Here is an 18,515-nt window from a genome sequence, read left to right on the forward strand (position 1 = left end):
GTCAATTAAATATAATGTGGGCTGACACTGTAAATGCGAGTTTTCACGGAGAGAAAATGCTTGGTATTTGTGAAAGTGAAAATGCACCTGTGGCACTTTCTTGCATTTGAAAATCTAACCGACATGACACGTCTATAAAAGCAGCGTCAATTATTATTTTTTTTAGTTAGTTGGGTCAAAAAAGGTCCATAAGCATAACAGTTTTGTCTCTTTGATACACTGAAATATTCAAGAATGACTAGAGAGAGATACACGGCTAAAGTTTTGGCTGTCAATGAAGCCATTTTCTCCAAAAGGGGTCTCAAGATGGGAGCAGCATTCAATTAGCTTGATCCCATCTAAAGAGCCTTAATTAGGTTTGTGGAGGACGCCACATGCACGGTGGGTCAGGGACAGCGAGACTGTGTCACTGAAAGGAGACTTATTTACGCCAGGACGATCAGGTGCTTTAGAATTAAAAGCATTAAAACCTGTCAACTCTATCCTCCCGGCGTTTTCTGTTAGGATCCGGACCCCAACAGTTCCCTGGCTTTGATCGAGGGGTCTGGATTTAAAACAAGAAGCATCAGACATGCATTTAGACCAATATCCACGTCACTTTTACTGCACCAAATATTGGGCGGTTGGTTACAAACATATACTGCTAAAATAATTTCTGGGGCGGTCACTTAAGTCGCGTTTATTTGGGAAGAAAAATATATATTTGTGTGTGTAAGATCAAAAATAACTGCTCTCGTGCATTGCAGATCCTGGAGTGATGGTTGGCTGGATTGGAGACTCATATCGCAGGAGTGCTTTGACTGACCGTGTTATGACTGTTTGTGTGTCTTTGAGAGCAGGACGGTGAGAGGGTGAGAGAGTTGAGGGGAGGCGGGGTGTATCCTTTACATCAGACTGCAAGCTCTACGATCAACAAGGCTCACACACACACCAGTGCGTCCATTCACAAATCGAGTCAGCGCGTCAACACCTATTGTAGTGACTGAGCCAGTGGCATCTGTTTGTTAGATAGTCCAAAGAATACACAGAGGGTCAAACATAGGCACGCACTTCCAATCTAAACTGGAACAATGCAATGATTCAAATAAAACTCTGCTCTATACCTTGACTCCATCGATAATAGGCCTCTATTACAGCAAATAGAAATTAAATTTTCATATTCATATTCATTCATATTGGTCAGTGAAATCACAGAATGCAGCTGAAGTGGGGGGTAAATGAGGAGACAAGGGTGCTTCATTTATGGAACATCATTGATCTATTGCATTGTTGTTTTATTTTAATTACCTAAGTTCTGGCTCCTATAATGCTGGCATGATGTATAGCCTAATGATATGCACGTCTGATAACGAATTTATTCTACGCGCAAAGAAACAAATAATTGCGAAAAATGCAATAAGCGCTTATGCCAGAGCGAGCGTTTCAGTCAGAGAGACAGTAATAGAGGAGGGCAGGGCAGGCCACGGCGCTTGCGATCTGTCAACCGCTCTACTGTCTTTCATCCATTCCGCGCATGGAATCCACGGTGAATGTCTTGTGGGTGATTCTTATTTTTTCTAATAGAATGCCCTGTCGATATTAAAGCCAAAGCATCACTGAAGACCTTTAGATTACAGCCTTATCCATTCCACTCATGAGAAAGGCGGTTGTGTACAACAGGCCAGTGGTTCTTGTACCGCTATGGATGTTCACCACCCGATTCGAACGTTATCACTCGATTGAATGGGGCGTTATCAGCGGTTATCAGCCCATAGAAATGGGCCAGGAGGGGCCTCCTGTGCCTACTAGTAGGCTCAGAAGGCCGTGATCATCCATCCAAATGGTTGATCACCCACAAATATACAAGAGAAGACTCCTGATCCAATCCCAGAATTCCTGCTCACCGGTAATCGGAAGTCTACTGGACGAATGCGGGAACGTTGCGATTTCCTGCTTAATATTTTCAGGTAAGACTATTAAAATTATAAAACTGAGCATTTAAACTGTAATGGAAAACAATACATACACTCGTATTGCGTGTCATTATTGTTGACATGAGATAACCGTATAGCGAAACGTTATCGCTAACGTTAGGCCATATTACGTTATTAGCCTGTCGTTACGTTAACGTTGCATGCTTTATGTGAGCATTAACGTTGCTGTATTTACTTCTGAAGCTAATGGGAGAATTTAGTTTCTAGTTAAGCGCAAAGTTAAACTGTAAACATTTAAAAACTTTTTACACTCTTACAGGCTATTGTGAATGCTCGATAACTCCTTACTGAAGCCAGATCATAGGACTAATATATCGACTTGAGAGAAATATTAAACACAAGACGTATTTTAAGGCTGTTTGGAAACCTTGGGATCTTGACTAGAGTGTAAAATAACGTTCTGTGGGTTTGAACAAAGCTTGGCTGGATTTGATCCTATATCAGGAAGCTTTGGATCTGTCTTTCTATCTATATACCTTCTCAAAAATATAAAGGGAATACTTAACAACACAATATAACCCACAAGTGTTCCCTTTATTTTTTTGAGCAGTTTATCTATATAACTAGCTAGGTGTGTATCTATCTATTTATATAATCTATCTTTAGATATAGATCTAGCTCGATGTCTATTTATCTATCTATCTATCTATCTATCTATCTATCTATCTATCTATCTATCTATCTATCTATCTATCTATCTATCTTGCAATCTATATATCTAGTTATCTAGCTAGCTGGATCTATCTAACTATCGCACCAAATATCCCTCATCTGACTGCATCCCATTTTCACTCATGTGTTTCTGTCTTTTAGGCTGTGATAAGAAGTACGGTACGGGTTGCACTTTGCTTTATGTAATAATTGTCAAATATTTTGATTTCAGATATGGGAAAAGCACTTAAGATGAGCACACGTTTCAGGAACGTTAAAATTAAGTTGGTGAGGAGGTCTATCGCTGGCCCTGCAAAGTTTTCTTACCTCAGTCAAGGTCTTCCCCATCCAAACAGACCCACCCTTCAGACGCTTCTATTACATCTCAACCTGCTGAACCTGATGATGCGACGCCGAGCTGTTCTGAGAGTGCATACAGTAAGGCAAAGAAGAGAGAGCTTCATGCCTGGGATGCAGTCAAGGATGAGATGCATAAGGTGTCGTTTGAATGTTCAGCATCAGTCACTACCCAGTGTGCTGTCTGCCGAGAACATGCTGATTATAGGTGCATTGAGTGCAGCTCCACTGCAGTGTTTTGTGAGGTTTGCCTGAAGAGGATTCACAGAAATTTACTGCATCTTCCTGAAAAGTGGAATGTAAGAACAATAGCATACAGTCTTACATTGCTATTGCTATACTTGCATACAGACAGCAAACTCACAGTAATGTCAACAGATTCATTAGATACTTCAAATTGTTTTAGCACTATGCAGTATCAACTGTTAGTGTCACAAGTTTGTTGTTTTAAAAACATTAGAGCTATCCATCTTTCTTACAGAGTGTTTACTATGAGCCATCCTCCCTGGGGTTATTCTTATATTTACCTGAAGCCCATGGCACCCATGCTGTGTACACAAAGGACATGAAGATCATTGTCAGCACAGGTTTGTCATTTTACCTGATACAAAATCTTAATGTATTTAATTTTATTGACAGGTTAAGGAATTCAATCCTATTACATGTGGAGTAATGATTTCCTTTAAAGAATTAATCAAATTTGTGATGCAATAAAAAAAAAAAAAGTCATGATAGTAGTTATAGTTTATATACTATCATGATAGGTAAAAATGTATAGCCTGAATCCACTGTAAGTCGCTTTGGATAAAAGCGTCTGCTAAATGCATACATTTAATTTAATTTATACTGATATGGTAGTCTCTATAGTACTACTAGGTTATGTTTTTATGTTATTTTCCTCTTTATATTTGGCAGGACGGCTCTGCACCGTTACAGTCAACATGTGTGCGTGTGAACCAGAAACCTGTACTCTGCTGAGATCTGGGCTCTGACCAGACAGCCTTCTCCATCCCTCTGCTAGAGCTTTCTGTTTCTCTGTCACTGGAGTGTCAGGTTTCTGTTGAGGGTTTTTGCAACACCCCATATCCCATTTTAGGCATCACCACTTCCGACAAAGAGGTTTGGTTGATATTTGCCCACAATTAAATGATGGAACAATATGCCCAGCATGTCCAAAGGTTGGTTATAATTCCAGCGTGGTTCTTGTTTGATTAAATTAATGGCATAGAAATAAAATCTGAATTAATATCAAACTAAGTTAATTTGTGTATGTAGTATTGTAATAGAATAGTAATAGTATAAATGTATAAACCTGGTGCGGGTACAAAACCAGTGTTACTGTAAGTGTTTGTTTTCCAGGCGGATGGAGATATGATTGTCACATTGGATGCCAACTTTGGCCTTGTGAGGAATCAAAGCTCTGGGACAAGTGCGGTTGATCCATTACACGGAACCCGCGTGTTTAGAGGAATACCTGCTATCACATCTTGACAGCTCAAAGCCTCGAGGTGAAAACTTGTGAAAAAAGATCACTATTCCTCTCATAAATCTATGTTTTCCTTAAATATTTAGGACTGCAGTAAGCTGCTCTCATTCAAGGTATTATAATATAATATAATATAATTACTTTACTGCGTTACTTGTGCAGACATGTTGTTTTACTAGGTCTGATCTATTTAAGCTTAGGCACTGTATTTAAGCATACATATACACCACTAGTCTGTCTGTATGAGTACAAAATTAAAAAATAAACTGTCTATAATTGTTACTGTACAAGCACAGTAAAATATTTATATAAAAAATATTGCACTACTGTTATTTTGCATAGAATACATTGTTCAACAATATTTTTGCACACTCATCCAACTGCATTTATTACCACTGTTCTCACGTTCCTGCTCTTCATAACATATATATATATAATCCTTCATTGCTCTGTTCATAATGTACATACAATCCCTACATTGCATTCATATTTATATTCTGTATATACTCTGATCAATATTTTATATAGCAACTCCACTGTACATTCTGTATATCATAGCTTTACTTACTCTGCACTTTTATGTATATAAAACACTATATTCTTGCACTTCTGGTTAGATGCTAACTGCATTTCATTAGCTCTGTACTGTACTCTGCATAATGACAATAAAGTTGAATCTAATCTAATCTAAAAAAAAAATGTGTTTACCATAATGTAATATGTTATTTACTGTAATGTACAAATGTGTGGGAGGTGTTTTGTTTTTTGTGAGCTCACCATCAAAATCCCCTTCGACTGAGTTGAAATGAAAATAAATTATTGGATCTTGAATCCTCTGAAGCAACGAGTTTGTAAAAACATAAAATAAAAGGGAACATAGAGGTTTATTGACTCTACGAGTTACAGCCATGTTTTCAGCCATGGTGCTCTGCACTTATTCACAGCACATTTAAAGTCAATGAAAAGTAATTTACTTAATAAATAACATACAATGAATTTACAGTCATAATCCGTATGTGACAGTGTGCTACATTCAGTAGGTTCCTACATAACTGTTATTGGCTTGAAATTCTCCAGATCCAAGCCTATGTAATTTAACACATTTTTTCTCTTCTTCCCATTGGCTGTTTTCGTTTTATTTTCACTTTCTTCTTTCATTGAATGTATATTACATTTAGTTTGTTCGTTGTTCGTTGCCATGGTTGTTACGCTGCTATCTGAAACCACGTGGCTTGCATAACGTACTTCCGTCCAAAAGTATTTTATTCACAAGACACTTTTTTTAAAATGATGAATTCAACATTTGTCCACGAAAAAACAACAACAAACAGATAACTCAACAATAAGATATGTTAATATAACTTTTGCACATTTCTCCTTCGATTCAGAGAAATACATTTTTGGTAGCAGAAGGTTACGGAAGTGCATTGTGTTGTGGGCGGGGTTTGCGCGTTCTACATTTCGGCTAAAAAGTCTTAAATAAACAAATATATTTAGATTTTCTTAACGTAAATCATCTAGATGCAGCGTAATTAATAGATTGGTTGTACTAGATATTTGATATATTCAATAGATATATCTTTTTACAACCCTAATTTCCAACCCTAATTCGCAAACCAGATACTACAACTGCAGTGCTTGATTTGTATCAAGCTGCACTGAGTAGCTATAGGGAATTGTAGTTTTAAAAAAAATCGTGTATTTCTTAGAATTGGATATTGCAAATAGTGAGTTGAGAGTACAGTGTGGAGTTTAGGCGGATTGTAAACATATCTATGTAAACAGATTTTAAATGTCTAACTTTTAAATGGGTTCAAATTACTTTTAACCCGATTTGACAATATCCAGAGCTGTTGACTATATTTACATCATAAATGAGGACAAGAGCTCTCTATAACAGTTAGTCCCATGTGTGTAGCCCTTTTTATTGCTTTATTATAAGCCTTCAAATATGCACCAAGTTGATGTTTCAAAGGTCAGTATTTCAAAACAGGAGCTATGTAGAATCTTCATACTTACATATGTTACTCTCTGGGTCATGACCTTTCTAACAATGTATATGGTTTAGCTCTACGACAAAGTTTTAATTTTCTCATTTCACATGCACAAGCCATCTCGGGTGTAGTTTCAGAGAGCTATTTGAAGGCTCAATAGCCATAGCCTATATAAAAAGAAGCTATTTGCTTGTTTGTTTGTTTCTGACTTTGTAAACAGATTTATGAACCCACAACATGACAAATACCCTGTCCGCACACACACACACACACACACAGAGAGACTCATTTTGCATTTCTGTTTGGTTCCCATGTGGCAAATCTAATTATGGGATGGTTCCCCCAAAAATGAAAATTCTGTCATCATTTACTCACCCTCATGTCATTCCAAACCTGTATGAGTTGCTTTCTTATGTTGAACATAAAAAAAGATAATTTGAAGAATGCTGGTAATGGCTGGTAAAAGTTAAAGTTTTTACAAGGTTTCTGAGCAGAAGATGGTTAAATGTTTTCTCAGTCCATGTTACCAAAACTCATGTGTCATTTAAAAAGCATGTTTGAAAGCATGTCAATTAATTTCTTTGCATTCATCTAGATGCAATGTAATTAATAGTCTGGCTATACTAGATATTTTATATGTTCAGTAAATATATAATTTTACAACCCTAATTTGCAAACCAGATAAACTAATCAGATTTAAAATGTATAATTAATTATATATATAATAATATAATTGACCGACAGCACTTTGAATTAAATGTAGTCTACCCACGGCAGACAACTGCAAACAAAAGTGGAAAACACCAGTCCTCCCTCACATAAACAGACAATAAACTTTATTTATCTGAATCCAAGGAGAAACAATTGATATCCTTAACACAGATAAAATGATACCCTTCACATTTTCTCTTAAATGTTTATCATTAAAATAAAAGCTTAACAGTAATTGTGAAGAAAATACTTCAGAGTGGAAGTAAGCAATGCCATAGAAACCATTTAAATTTAAAATAAATAAATTGTAGTGTTCAGCTGTATACCAAAGTTTCTACAAGTACCAGTAACCATCTTTTCAATATATTTTTTTGCCAAGCATCTCCTACTGACAGCAAAACTGTGAAAAATATAAAGTTATGTGAAGCATCTAATCATAACATGAAATCATACTCTGACCCACTGTTGTGAATATTAAGGTGAGGTCCTTGCTAAAACCCAGCCCTGAACCAATGATGAAACAGGTGTATATATATATATATATATATATATATATATATATATATATATATATAAAAAACCATGTAGACTCAATTCAGTACAATATAACTTTATTGGTCCCCACATAAGTCCTGTATAAAGGAGAACACATTGATGGTGCCAACAAACAACAATAATAAATAAAAATGGGGTGAATGAAAATAACAAAAAGATCACAATTTTCTTCTTACGTGTGAAGTGTGGTCATTACAATAAATTTGCAGCATATGTATGTATTGTGTGTGTGTGTTTGTATGGATGGGTTGGGGGCCGTCAACACAGTAAAAACAACCCAAACAAGTAACAAGATACATATTCAGGGTGTTTGCATGGTGTCTTCACATTTGCAGTGAACGCACATGTTCTTTTTAAAGCCACGTGCTGTGTGTGACCATGATTGGCACACTGTGCACTGAGACCATGAATGCCACTTCTTTCTTGCATTCTTCTTCTTATCATAAAAATGGATGCGGCAGACACAGCACAAATTGCCTCCATCTACCAAAGAAAAAACACAAATATTTTGAAAGTCAAGCCAGTTAGTTTAAATCATACTCATCACTATATTTAAAGCAACATCTCAAAGGCAGCTTGTTCATTTTTAACTGTTGCCAAAGGAATATGTGGGTATTGTACATCAATTCATCTCAGATCTTTAGGAAAACTCTGGGTTTTTCGTTTCAGAAATGGATGTAAATCAAACCTGAAACAGAGGGGTAACTACATTTTAATTTAACAAATCTCATGACCACTTTTTTCTTCAGCTGCTTCAAGTTTGATATGGTGGTATGAGTCTTTGACAATTTCTTCAATGTGAGAATATTTGATGTTGATAGCCTTGTAAACAAAAATCAGCTGGAATATTTTTTTGTAACGAACTCATTTGAAATTATGATAAAAACTAGAGATAAACAATCCAGTTGTCTAACACAATGTTCTGCACACACCACAATTGCTGTTGATCATCCTTCCATCTAATACTTTAAGAATACCACTAATGCCTGGCAAATGAATCCTGTTTCCAAACCTCTAACTTCAGCTTCTTAAGGTGCATTTTAATTTGGGCATCCCTCACCTCAGGGTTTAGTGTCCTGTGACTGCCCATGTGCCCTCAGTGCTGCTGCCTCTTGAATGTATTTTTGCTTTGCATCTTCCCCCAATGTGGCGCACCTGCCCTTAATATCATTCATTGTGCCTGAAGAAAAAATAGATGCACAGAAAACTTAACGCATTAGTCAGCATCTCCTTTTTAAAGTAAATTCATACAACGACAATCAGTACTTGGGTTGTGAAAACCATTTATCTGTAACAACTCTGTAAAAACAAGATAACGTGTAAAGTAGATGACCTGATGATTCTTTTCAATACACTCAGCATTCTTAAACTGATGAATGCAATTTGTGTGAGTGAAGTACTTCCCAAATACTATCATGAAAATCTGTTTCATGACGCTTCATGTATATATATATATAGATAGATAGATAGATAAATAAATTATATAAATATATACACAGCTAGCAAGCTTTAGAGAGAGTGAGAGAGAAAGAGAGAGACAGACAGATAGACACAGACAGACAGCTAAATATATATATATATATATATATATATATATATATATATATATATATATATATATATAGATAGATAGATAGATAGATAGATAGATAGATAAATTATATAAATATATACACAGCTAGCTAGCTAGTATAGAGAGAAAGAGAGAGACAGACAGACAGATAGATAGATAGATAGATCCAAACCCACAGAACTTTATTTTACATTCTAGTCAAGATCCCAAGGTTTCCAAACAGCCGTAAAATACGTCTTGTGTTTAATATTTCTCTCAAGTCGATATGGGTTATATTAGTCCTATGATCTGGCTTCAGTGAGGCGTTATCGAGCATACACAATATGCAATAAGCCTGTAAGAGTGTAAAAAGTCATTTTGACAGTTTAACTAGAAACTAAATTCCCCCATTAGCTTCAGACGTAAATACACACTCATATTAGCAACGTTAACATAACGACAGGCTAATAACGTAATATGATCTAGCGATAACGTTTGCAGACACATCGCAATACGGTTATCTCATGTCAACAATAATGACACGCAATACGAGTGTATGTATTGTTTTCCATTACAGTTTAAATTCTCAGTTTTATAATTTTAATAGTCTTACCTGAAAATATTAAGCAGGAAATATCGCAACGTTCCCGCATTCGTCCAGTAGACTTCCGATTACCGGTGAGCAGGAATTCTGGGATTGGATCTGGAGTCTTCTCTTGTATATTTGTGGGTGATCAACCATTTGGATGGATGATCACGGCCTTCTGAGCCTACTAGTAGGCACAGGAGGCCCCTCCTGGCCCATTTCTATGGGCTGATAACCGCTGATAACGCCCCATTCAATCGAGTGATAACGTTCGAATCGGGTGTGTTCACATGGTTGTTGGGGGGTCTCCATCACGCAACAATAGGGCCTCAATATGAATAGCCAACATAAAAACATGACTAAATAATATTTTTGGTCCACAGGTTATTCCCCAACAGAATTTTAAAAACAATATGTTATTCAAATGTGGACAATCATAGAAAGGTGTAAAAAAATAAATAGATTAAAAAAAATGCTTTGTGAGTGCCATTAAAATAATGTGGTTAGATAATATGCACCAATTTGAAAAGAGACTGCACGCTCTTGGCTCGCCACAAAAACTTCATAATGAGAAATGCAATCATAGAAGGCCTCCTGAGAAACCTCTTCAGTTAGAAAAGCTATAGCTACTGCACTTTCATTGAGAGGATTCAGTTGTTGCCAGAGTACTGTGGTTATAGCTTATGAACGAGTAAAAAAGTTGTTCTACTATTTCATTTTTGGGCGCGACTATACTTAGATTGATCATCTTTGAAATAGCAGGTATGTTTAATGAGACATAGGCACCTGTACAAAGAAATAAGCATCCAATTATTATTACCATTAAAAATGGTACTGCTCAAAATATGAAGTGTCTCCGTTTTCGTATACTTTTTCTGTGTAGTGTGCAGTATATAGGCCTACGTATAAATAGACTACTGATTCTGAAATAAGAATGCTGAAAATCTTTATAGCTGTAAATCATGTCAAATTAAATAATAACGCTCTGAGTATTGAGGAAATCTAATTTCTCCTACTGCTGTTCACACACACAAAAAAAGTCACCACACATCAAGAAAACAGAAATGGTTACTATGTGTTGGGCACACCATTACGGAATGTTGCCTCCACTCGTTTTGGCTTGACGCATATTTTACATTTAGCTTTTTTTCAAATTAATAAAACTGCTATATAAATAATAGCTACAATAAAATATTCCCCTTCTATTAAAACTTAACATATAGTACTAGTAGAAAAAAATGACATTAAAATTTAGATTTGAAAATCTGTGGTTTCGTGAGTGTATTGTGAAAGCGAGTTGACCACCAAATCTTATTAGATAAAAAAAAAAAACACATGCACACATTGCGCTACAAGAAAACCTGCATGATTAAAACGTGAAGACCGTGTTCAGTATGCAGGCTGCGTTTTTGGCACTGCCCGAATTTGTATTTTGGTGAAGCACTGTGTCTTTAAAAGTGCAAGGATGCGTGTTGTCTGTTACCCTCGAATCAGGGCCATGTGACTGGCTCTTGTCTATTCTATTGGTCAAAGGCACGTGTCTAGGATACCGGAGTGTAACGTCACTGGGGGCTCGTATTAAAAATAAGAACAGAAATCTGGAGTGAAAGTATTTCAGGAGCGGTTAGGAGCCCCACTCCTCTGTCCTCAGAGTAGCCACTGATAGTTGCATTGCGCAGAAAACAAATAGCACCAAACTGGCAAGTTACGGTTCATCAACCTTAGACAGAGAACATTCCGTGATTGGAAGGCGTAACTATGTTTTTCCTTTGTGACCACGGTGCGCAAAGGATTTTTACTGTCGCTAAAGCTCACTGACAGATTTTTTTTGCCTTAGTTTTGAAAATTGCCTGAAGTGAACAAAGTGGACGGAGTCGCCCGTGGAGTGGGGTGCGACTGCCCGAGTGCTGGAGAGCGATAAAGGGTTAAGGACGGAAAGTGGAAAGTGTGTCTCAGCATGGATGAGACTGAGCAGAGCGCAAGAGACGCGGAGCAGCGAGGAGCGGCGGACGAGTCCAACAGTGCCATACGACCCCTTCTGCAAGCTCCAGGGAACCTGCAGCTCCCGCACCGCATCACAAACTTCTTCATCGACAACATCCTGCGACCGGACTTTGGCCGCAAGAAAGAAGCGAACATCACGCGCGATGAGGGCAATCTCGGCGCGCGAGAGAATCCAACTTGTCCTAGCACGGGACAGGTGGGAAGTACAGTACCAGCAGAGGGGACTTCTACAACACATCCGAGCAGCGGAGGAAAGAAGGCAGAGATAGAGAGCGAAGAGCCCCTGAAGACCCGCGGGGAGAATGTGGATCAGTGCCTGGGTTCAGAGTCGGATAGTTCACAGTCCAATGGACAACTTAACCAGCCTATGCTGTGGCCCGCTTGGGTTTACTGCACACGATACTCGGACAGACCGTCGTCAGGTAGTACGTCTACCTTTAATTCCTTACCATGCATGTGCCAGGAAATAGCGTTGGGAAATCTGTTAAATGCAAACAGTTCTAATCTCCACTATATTCGATTCTAATCACGTATAGCCCATCCCAAATTTAGAGGGACATTGTTATTTTAAAACAAACTCAATAAGATGAAATACAAATCGCCAAATTATTGAAAACATTAATAATTAAAAAAAGATATCGGTTTAATTAAAATCTCACATCTTTCATATTTTTTAATTATGAAAGTTGCGATTGGATTTAATGTTATCTAAAAGTAAACAATAGGCTACAACGTCAATCAAAACGAAAATTAGAAAAGTAGTTTTAACAAAACGTAGCTACGCCAAAACGACCAAACGTATCATTTTAGACCCAGGCCTATACTTAATATAGCATATCGTCTTTCATTTCAATTCCTTACCATACCGTTTGCTTGTGGATTGGAAATTATGATTGTAGTCTGGTCTATCTAATTTTGTTATAGTTTAAACGAAGAGAATGAGCAATATGTGTCGAAATTGATCTTCTTTTAATAAAGAAGTAAATAAAATATCACAGAAACGCAATTTGAACGTTGAATGGCTGTACGTGAGAGGTTTTGCCCTGTGAGTCTTTCGTCTTTGTTGATGTTTCATTAGCATATTTTTGACAATGGCGTAGGCCTCACATCTACTATATTTGAGTAAGTAGTTGCTTATTGGTGCATCTGTGCAGTAAAGTAGCTACATTTCGTAACTTGATAATTTAACTAAAATTGTAGGCTGTTTATAATATTTCAAAACAGAAGAAAGCGTACGTGCATAGCCTACTGACTGCTAATTTAACGCAAACTCGGGCAAGAATGGTCAGTTAGCCTAGTCCGTCGAATATTTTTCTTTTTACATTTTAAAATATTTGGAATTACGGCCAACCACTATTGGCATCCAATTTCTCACCTCTGCGCTTGATCTTAATAGCGGAATGCTGGTTGATAACCTAATTATTATTATTTTTAGGTTACGAGAGAGCGTCGCTATTTCATGTCATTCGTCTATCATTTTATTTTCGTTAAAGAAAAGTCAAATAATATAATTAAATAATAGATTTTCGCGCCAGTCTTACATTAGACTTTCACGTTGAAATGTAGACTAGCCTACTTTTAAAATCATCGCCTTCTCGCGTTTAAAAAAAAAGTATAGCCTAGATATTCATGAAATTATTGTTCAACTGCAGTTGGAGCGTTTTAGCCGTCGTGAAGCAAATCTCGCGTTTTGTTTGGACTGCTCTCGACTAACACTAGCCTTAAACAGCTATTGTGTCGAATGGGTTAATTTCACGTCGGCCTGTGATCGCCATATAACCATATTCATACAATGTTAATGCATAAAAAGGCTTTTTAAACAAGAAATGTCCAACTCAATGTCCAATGTGGAGCAAGACGTGAATCCCTCATTAAAATTCTGCTTCATCGCTGAGGTTTCCCGCATTACCTATTAATGTAGCCTCCACTGAGAGAGAGAGAGAGAGAAAGAGAGAGAGAGAGAGAGATCCATACTGCTCACACCCAAATGTGACGCAAAATAAATAAATAAATAAAAGCCAACGTAAAACAAATTCATAAATTATAACTCTACGCTGAACATGTTTACAGCCCCCCCTTCTCTTCAAGACTCTGCATGAATATAAATACAAAAGCTATCTCACGACCAATTTGTACGTATTTTACGAGGTGGCTTATTCGTATGAGTGTGGTCGTACGAATTCGTACGAATAAGCCACCTTGTGAAAAATGTATAACGGTCTGTTATTCCTCACTTGCAGGTCCTAGATCTCGCAAACCAAAGAAGAAAAACGCAAGCAAAGAGGACAAACGTCCACGCACGGCCTTCACGGCGGAGCAGCTCCAGAGACTCAAGACTGAGTTCCAGACCAACCGCTACCTGACCGAGCAGCGACGGCAGAGTCTGGCGCAGGAGCTGGGACTCAACGAATCACAGATCAAGATCTGGTTCCAGAATAAACGAGCCAAAATCAAAAAAGCCACCGGCACCAAGAACTCTCTGGCACTGCACCTGATGGCGCAGGGACTGTACAACCACAGCACCACGTCAAAGGAAGACAAATCAGACAGTGACTGAGACAGAAAAAGTCGGGAGGGGTGGGTGCGAGGTTATATTTACAATGCAATAATTGAAAAGAATAAAGGGCCAGTTAATAAATATACCAGCATTACTGACGTTAAATAGAGGCTATATCGAATTATGTCAAAAATACATTTATTGAATACAATTCTCTTATGAAATAATGGCCAAATTATTTCAAATGTAGGCTATATATGTGCCGTTTTTTGCACTTGGGCAGAGTGGGTCTCTTAAGAAACAATTGTTTTTATAATTCTTCTTTGTCAAGCTGTCACAAGAACCAAGCGTTTTCCACGATTAACACAACGGGAGTTTATATACATTTATAAGCTGCTGAGGAAAAAAAAGAAGAAGTGAAAACCTTGCTTAGTCCAAAGAGTCTTTTCTGCTGCATCCAGGCAACTGTGAGTACTATGAAATGCGTGTGTTATTTACAAGTTTATCGTATTTGATTTGATGTTTGATACACAATGGACGCAGCAATCGTCGGATCGCAGCAGGATAAAAAAAAAGAACCGAAAAAATGAAAGAAACCGTTCTTTTTATTGTAAATAAATGCAGAGTCTTAGCCTGGTTCGTTTTAATGAGTGAATTGGAGAAGAAAAATAAATAAATAAAACGCGCAAGAACGTAGTTAACAATATAGTGCATTACACTTAGGTTCTCTGGTTGAACTATCATGTGAAATAGCCTAACATAAACGAAATAACATTGGGTTAACCTTCATAGCCTGGGCCAAACATTTCAACTAGGTGCGCTAAATAAATAAACAAATGTACCACAGCGTCTTAAATCGCATACATACATTTTATAAAAGAGCAATATAATCATCTTTTGTAGCAAAGTATGTTTTAATCATCACAATGCTGCCTATTAACGTGTAGCACTGACAATGATTTCGCTTATGCCACTCTTGAAAAAAGCCAGGGTAAGCGCCACAACACATCACAGAAATATAAACAAATATATACATATACAGCTATATATAAACACAAAACTAAGGAATAAAAAATAATAAGCAAACCAGCTGTTTACTGTATGACAAATGTTAAAATACTGTTTTAATGTTGACTTCATATTTGTTATGTATTTATATAGATTATATTAAGAAGAAGAAAAGAAGAAAAAAGGTGTTGCTTTTTATGTGAGAGTAGATTTCTAAGGTGTTTAAATTGCTTATTTATATTGCAATAACTTCTTTATGTGAATGAAGCGGTATTGGGGCCTTTGCATGAAAGCTGCAAATTGTCATATTAGGGCATATTCACGCGTGTTTAGAAAAAGTTAAAAGGTATGATCGAGATTTAAGTTGCAGACTGTATCCATATACCAAATTGTGGAATTTTTACTGTTTGAACCTTTTTGTTTTATACCTGAAAAGAGTGTGTGACTATTTAGCCACCAAACTTAACACACTTTGCCTTACAAGTTCAAGTGCAAACTTAATAACACAGAACTGTGCCGAATCAGAGAAACATGAGTTCAACTGCAAATAAGCATATCTATGAATATGGCCTTTTGATATACGACCTAATGAATTTACTCATCAGCGAAGATCTATCTATAAAAGCTATGTTGAAAGCTGAAAAAAAAGAGATAATACAATGCTATTTTTATTTTGTGTTTACAGGTAATGTTTGTTATGTGTAAATAATTTGTATTACGTACGTATTAATTGTGTAATTAACTGCCTCCTGAAATCTTGATAAGAATGAAATAAACAATAAGAATAATAGTTATCAATGTCTCAATAGCTTATGTATTTGCTTCTACTGTTGGATTTGATAACTATCTCGCGCTCCAGCCTTATCTGGCTCTTGGGTTGAAAAGAACGTGCCACGGTCTACTGAGCTGAGCCCAGCGGAAATGACGTCACGGCGTTGGCACACAGAGCTTTACCAAATCAGGAGTGAGTCGCTAATGCACCATCAGCATTTGGGAAGCATTGTAGATATCCAAAAACCCATATAATAATCACCAACAAACACATGGCACTTTGGATGTTTTTCCCCATTCATTTGTTTAACTTCAGAACATCGTTTTTGTTTAAAATCAGCGAATAGGTTACATGAATGCATGATACACTCTGCATCAGATAATTTTAACTGTAACCCTTTGAAACGGAGGCATTGCCACAGAAGCTTGATACTTTACAGTCGACTTTATTCAATATAGCCTTTGAAATCGCTCAAAGTATCGACTGCATATTTACAAACACTGTAAATATAGCCTAATTTGAATAGCCTAAATTGCTTCACACTTAGGCTAACTAAATGTTTACTCAAGAGAGAGAGAAAAAAAATCTCACTATCCCTGCATGCTAACATATAATAAAAATATTATTATAGTTATATCCATTATATATATATCCGGGGAGACGAGGAACCCGCCTGTTCGGGGCCTTGTGTACATAATTTAAAAAAGTTATTTTTTAAATAAAAAGTTCCCATAAGATAACATGCAAATTAGACTCATTTATTAGTTTTATTTAGACCTGAGGCAGAAACAATGATTTTGGATTAACGCCTACAGCTTTTTTAGAAAACACGATCTTTATTAATTCCTGATAAAATATCAACAACCACTGCTTTTGACAAACGCATTAGTTAATTAACATCCATTCTTGATAAAAATAACTGCTACGCATGTAATTTCTGTGGTTCATTTTGCAGTATTAATTTAAAAACCGGACGCTAACATTTCACTTTAATGTTCAATCACAAACCCAAAATAATAAAATAAAATAAAATAAAATAAACAAATAAATGAGAGAGAGAAAGAGAGAGAGAGAGATTCTCATCAGTTCAGAATCTCATAAAAATGTATACTGATCATTAAAAGTCACAACCATAACCTTCAAACACTTCACGAAATACACTGATCAAAAAAAAATTAAATAAAAAAAATTAAACCATTTAAATTAAATTGTGAAATGTATTATTTTTGATCAAATAAAACAAAGGCATTTGGGGTATAAACTTCATATAAACTTTGTAGACCACCTAATACAATGCTCTACAATATCTGCAAGCCAACAATCATGTTATTTAAACATACAAAATAAAATAAACACATAAAAGATATGTCCTTTTAGGAAAGTCACCCAAACAGTAACCTGACTTTCCCTAAAATATGTAAATGATCTTTAGTTAAAAAAATCTGGTCATAGTCTACCTGTCCTCTGGGGGGAGGTGAAGGGGGGCACAGACAACTGGCATTTCCCATGCACTGACCTGCTCAATGACAATGCCTCATCTACATTTCTTTTCTAGCGCCCCTTGTATGAGGAAGTGATGCCCAATGGTTGAGGGGAGAGCTCCCTGACTGGCTTTCTATAGAGAAGAAGTATGTGTGTTTGTGTGAGCAAAGTAATGAGAGACAGACTGTGTGTGTGTGTGTGTGTGTGAGAGAGAGAGAGATTTAGAGACAGAGAGAGAGAAAGAAACCCCAAATGAAGGTCAAAACCTCCTGTCATGGCTGCAGGTGGCTCATTTCCTCTGCAAGGAATAGTCCCTGCCCCCCTTCAGCTCTCGCTTTCCTCACCTTACACCCACATTTAACTTTCACTATCACACACACACACACTCACACACACACACACTTTATTTAGATATTTACACTTGAACTGTGGTCTCAACTTCATATATGTCTCAGAAGGCAGTGTCAATTATGCGCTCTTTTAGGGTAAGAAAGTACACCATTGTCATTTAATGAAATCTGCTGTCATAACCTGTTGTATTTACACTGCTAAGATAAACATCAAAATACACTTCTGGCCACAAACAGAGTGCTTTCATTAAAGGCATCGTTCATTTATACATGATCAAATTACACAATTTCTATCAGACTTAAACTTTGCCTGATAGCAATTCAGACAAACAACAGAAAAGCCTGAGGCGCAGGGAAAGTATCAGAATACGGATGTCTACTCGTCTGCTTTCCATACAAAAGATCCGCACACCCTCGACCCCCCCAAACTCTCCAAACACTCCCACTGTGCTTTTCTGCCCCGAGTTCTCCAAACGCTTCCTATGGACCACTGAGGAATGTGCCTGCGAGGTTCGGAAACGTCATTAAAGGAGTGAG

At 36.9% G+C, this 18,515-nt stretch overlaps 1 protein-coding gene and 2 long non-coding RNA genes across 3 annotated transcripts; 2 read left to right on the forward strand and 1 right to left on the reverse strand.

The window, feature by feature from the left end:
* Positions 1 to 1,691: 1,691 nt before the first annotated feature.
* Positions 1,692 to 5,311, forward strand: LOC128016763 (uncharacterized). The gene is made up of 5 exons (XR_008184278.1): positions 1,692 to 1,946; positions 2,857 to 3,280; positions 3,463 to 3,568; positions 3,897 to 4,159; positions 4,341 to 5,311. It is a non-coding gene; the product is annotated as an uncharacterized LOC128016763 (long non-coding RNA).
* A 2,455-nt stretch (positions 5,312 to 7,766) lies between these two features.
* LOC128016761 (uncharacterized) lies at positions 7,767 to 10,893 on the reverse strand. The gene is made up of 3 exons (XR_008184277.1): positions 9,893 to 10,893; positions 8,788 to 8,907; positions 7,767 to 8,210 (listed from the first exon to the last, which is right to left on the reverse strand). It is a non-coding gene; the product is annotated as an uncharacterized LOC128016761 (long non-coding RNA).
* Positions 10,894 to 11,104: 211 nt separating this feature from the next.
* LOC128016757 (homeobox protein engrailed-2a-like) lies at positions 11,105 to 16,145 on the forward strand. Its single transcript, XM_052601538.1, has 2 exons — positions 11,105 to 12,291; positions 14,110 to 16,145. The coding sequence occupies exons 1-2, from the start codon at positions 11,823 to 11,825 to the stop codon at positions 14,424 to 14,426; spliced, it is 786 nt and encodes a 261-aa protein (XP_052457498.1). The 5' UTR covers positions 11,105 to 11,822; the 3' UTR covers positions 14,427 to 16,145.
* The last annotated feature ends 2,370 nt before the right edge of the window (positions 16,146 to 18,515 follow it).

This window comes from Carassius gibelio, chromosome A7, assembly GCF_023724105.1.
Source record: "Carassius gibelio isolate Cgi1373 ecotype wild population from Czech Republic chromosome A7, carGib1.2-hapl.c, whole genome shotgun sequence".
In the NCBI taxonomy this organism is placed as follows: domain Eukaryota; kingdom Metazoa; phylum Chordata; class Actinopteri; order Cypriniformes; family Cyprinidae; genus Carassius; species Carassius gibelio.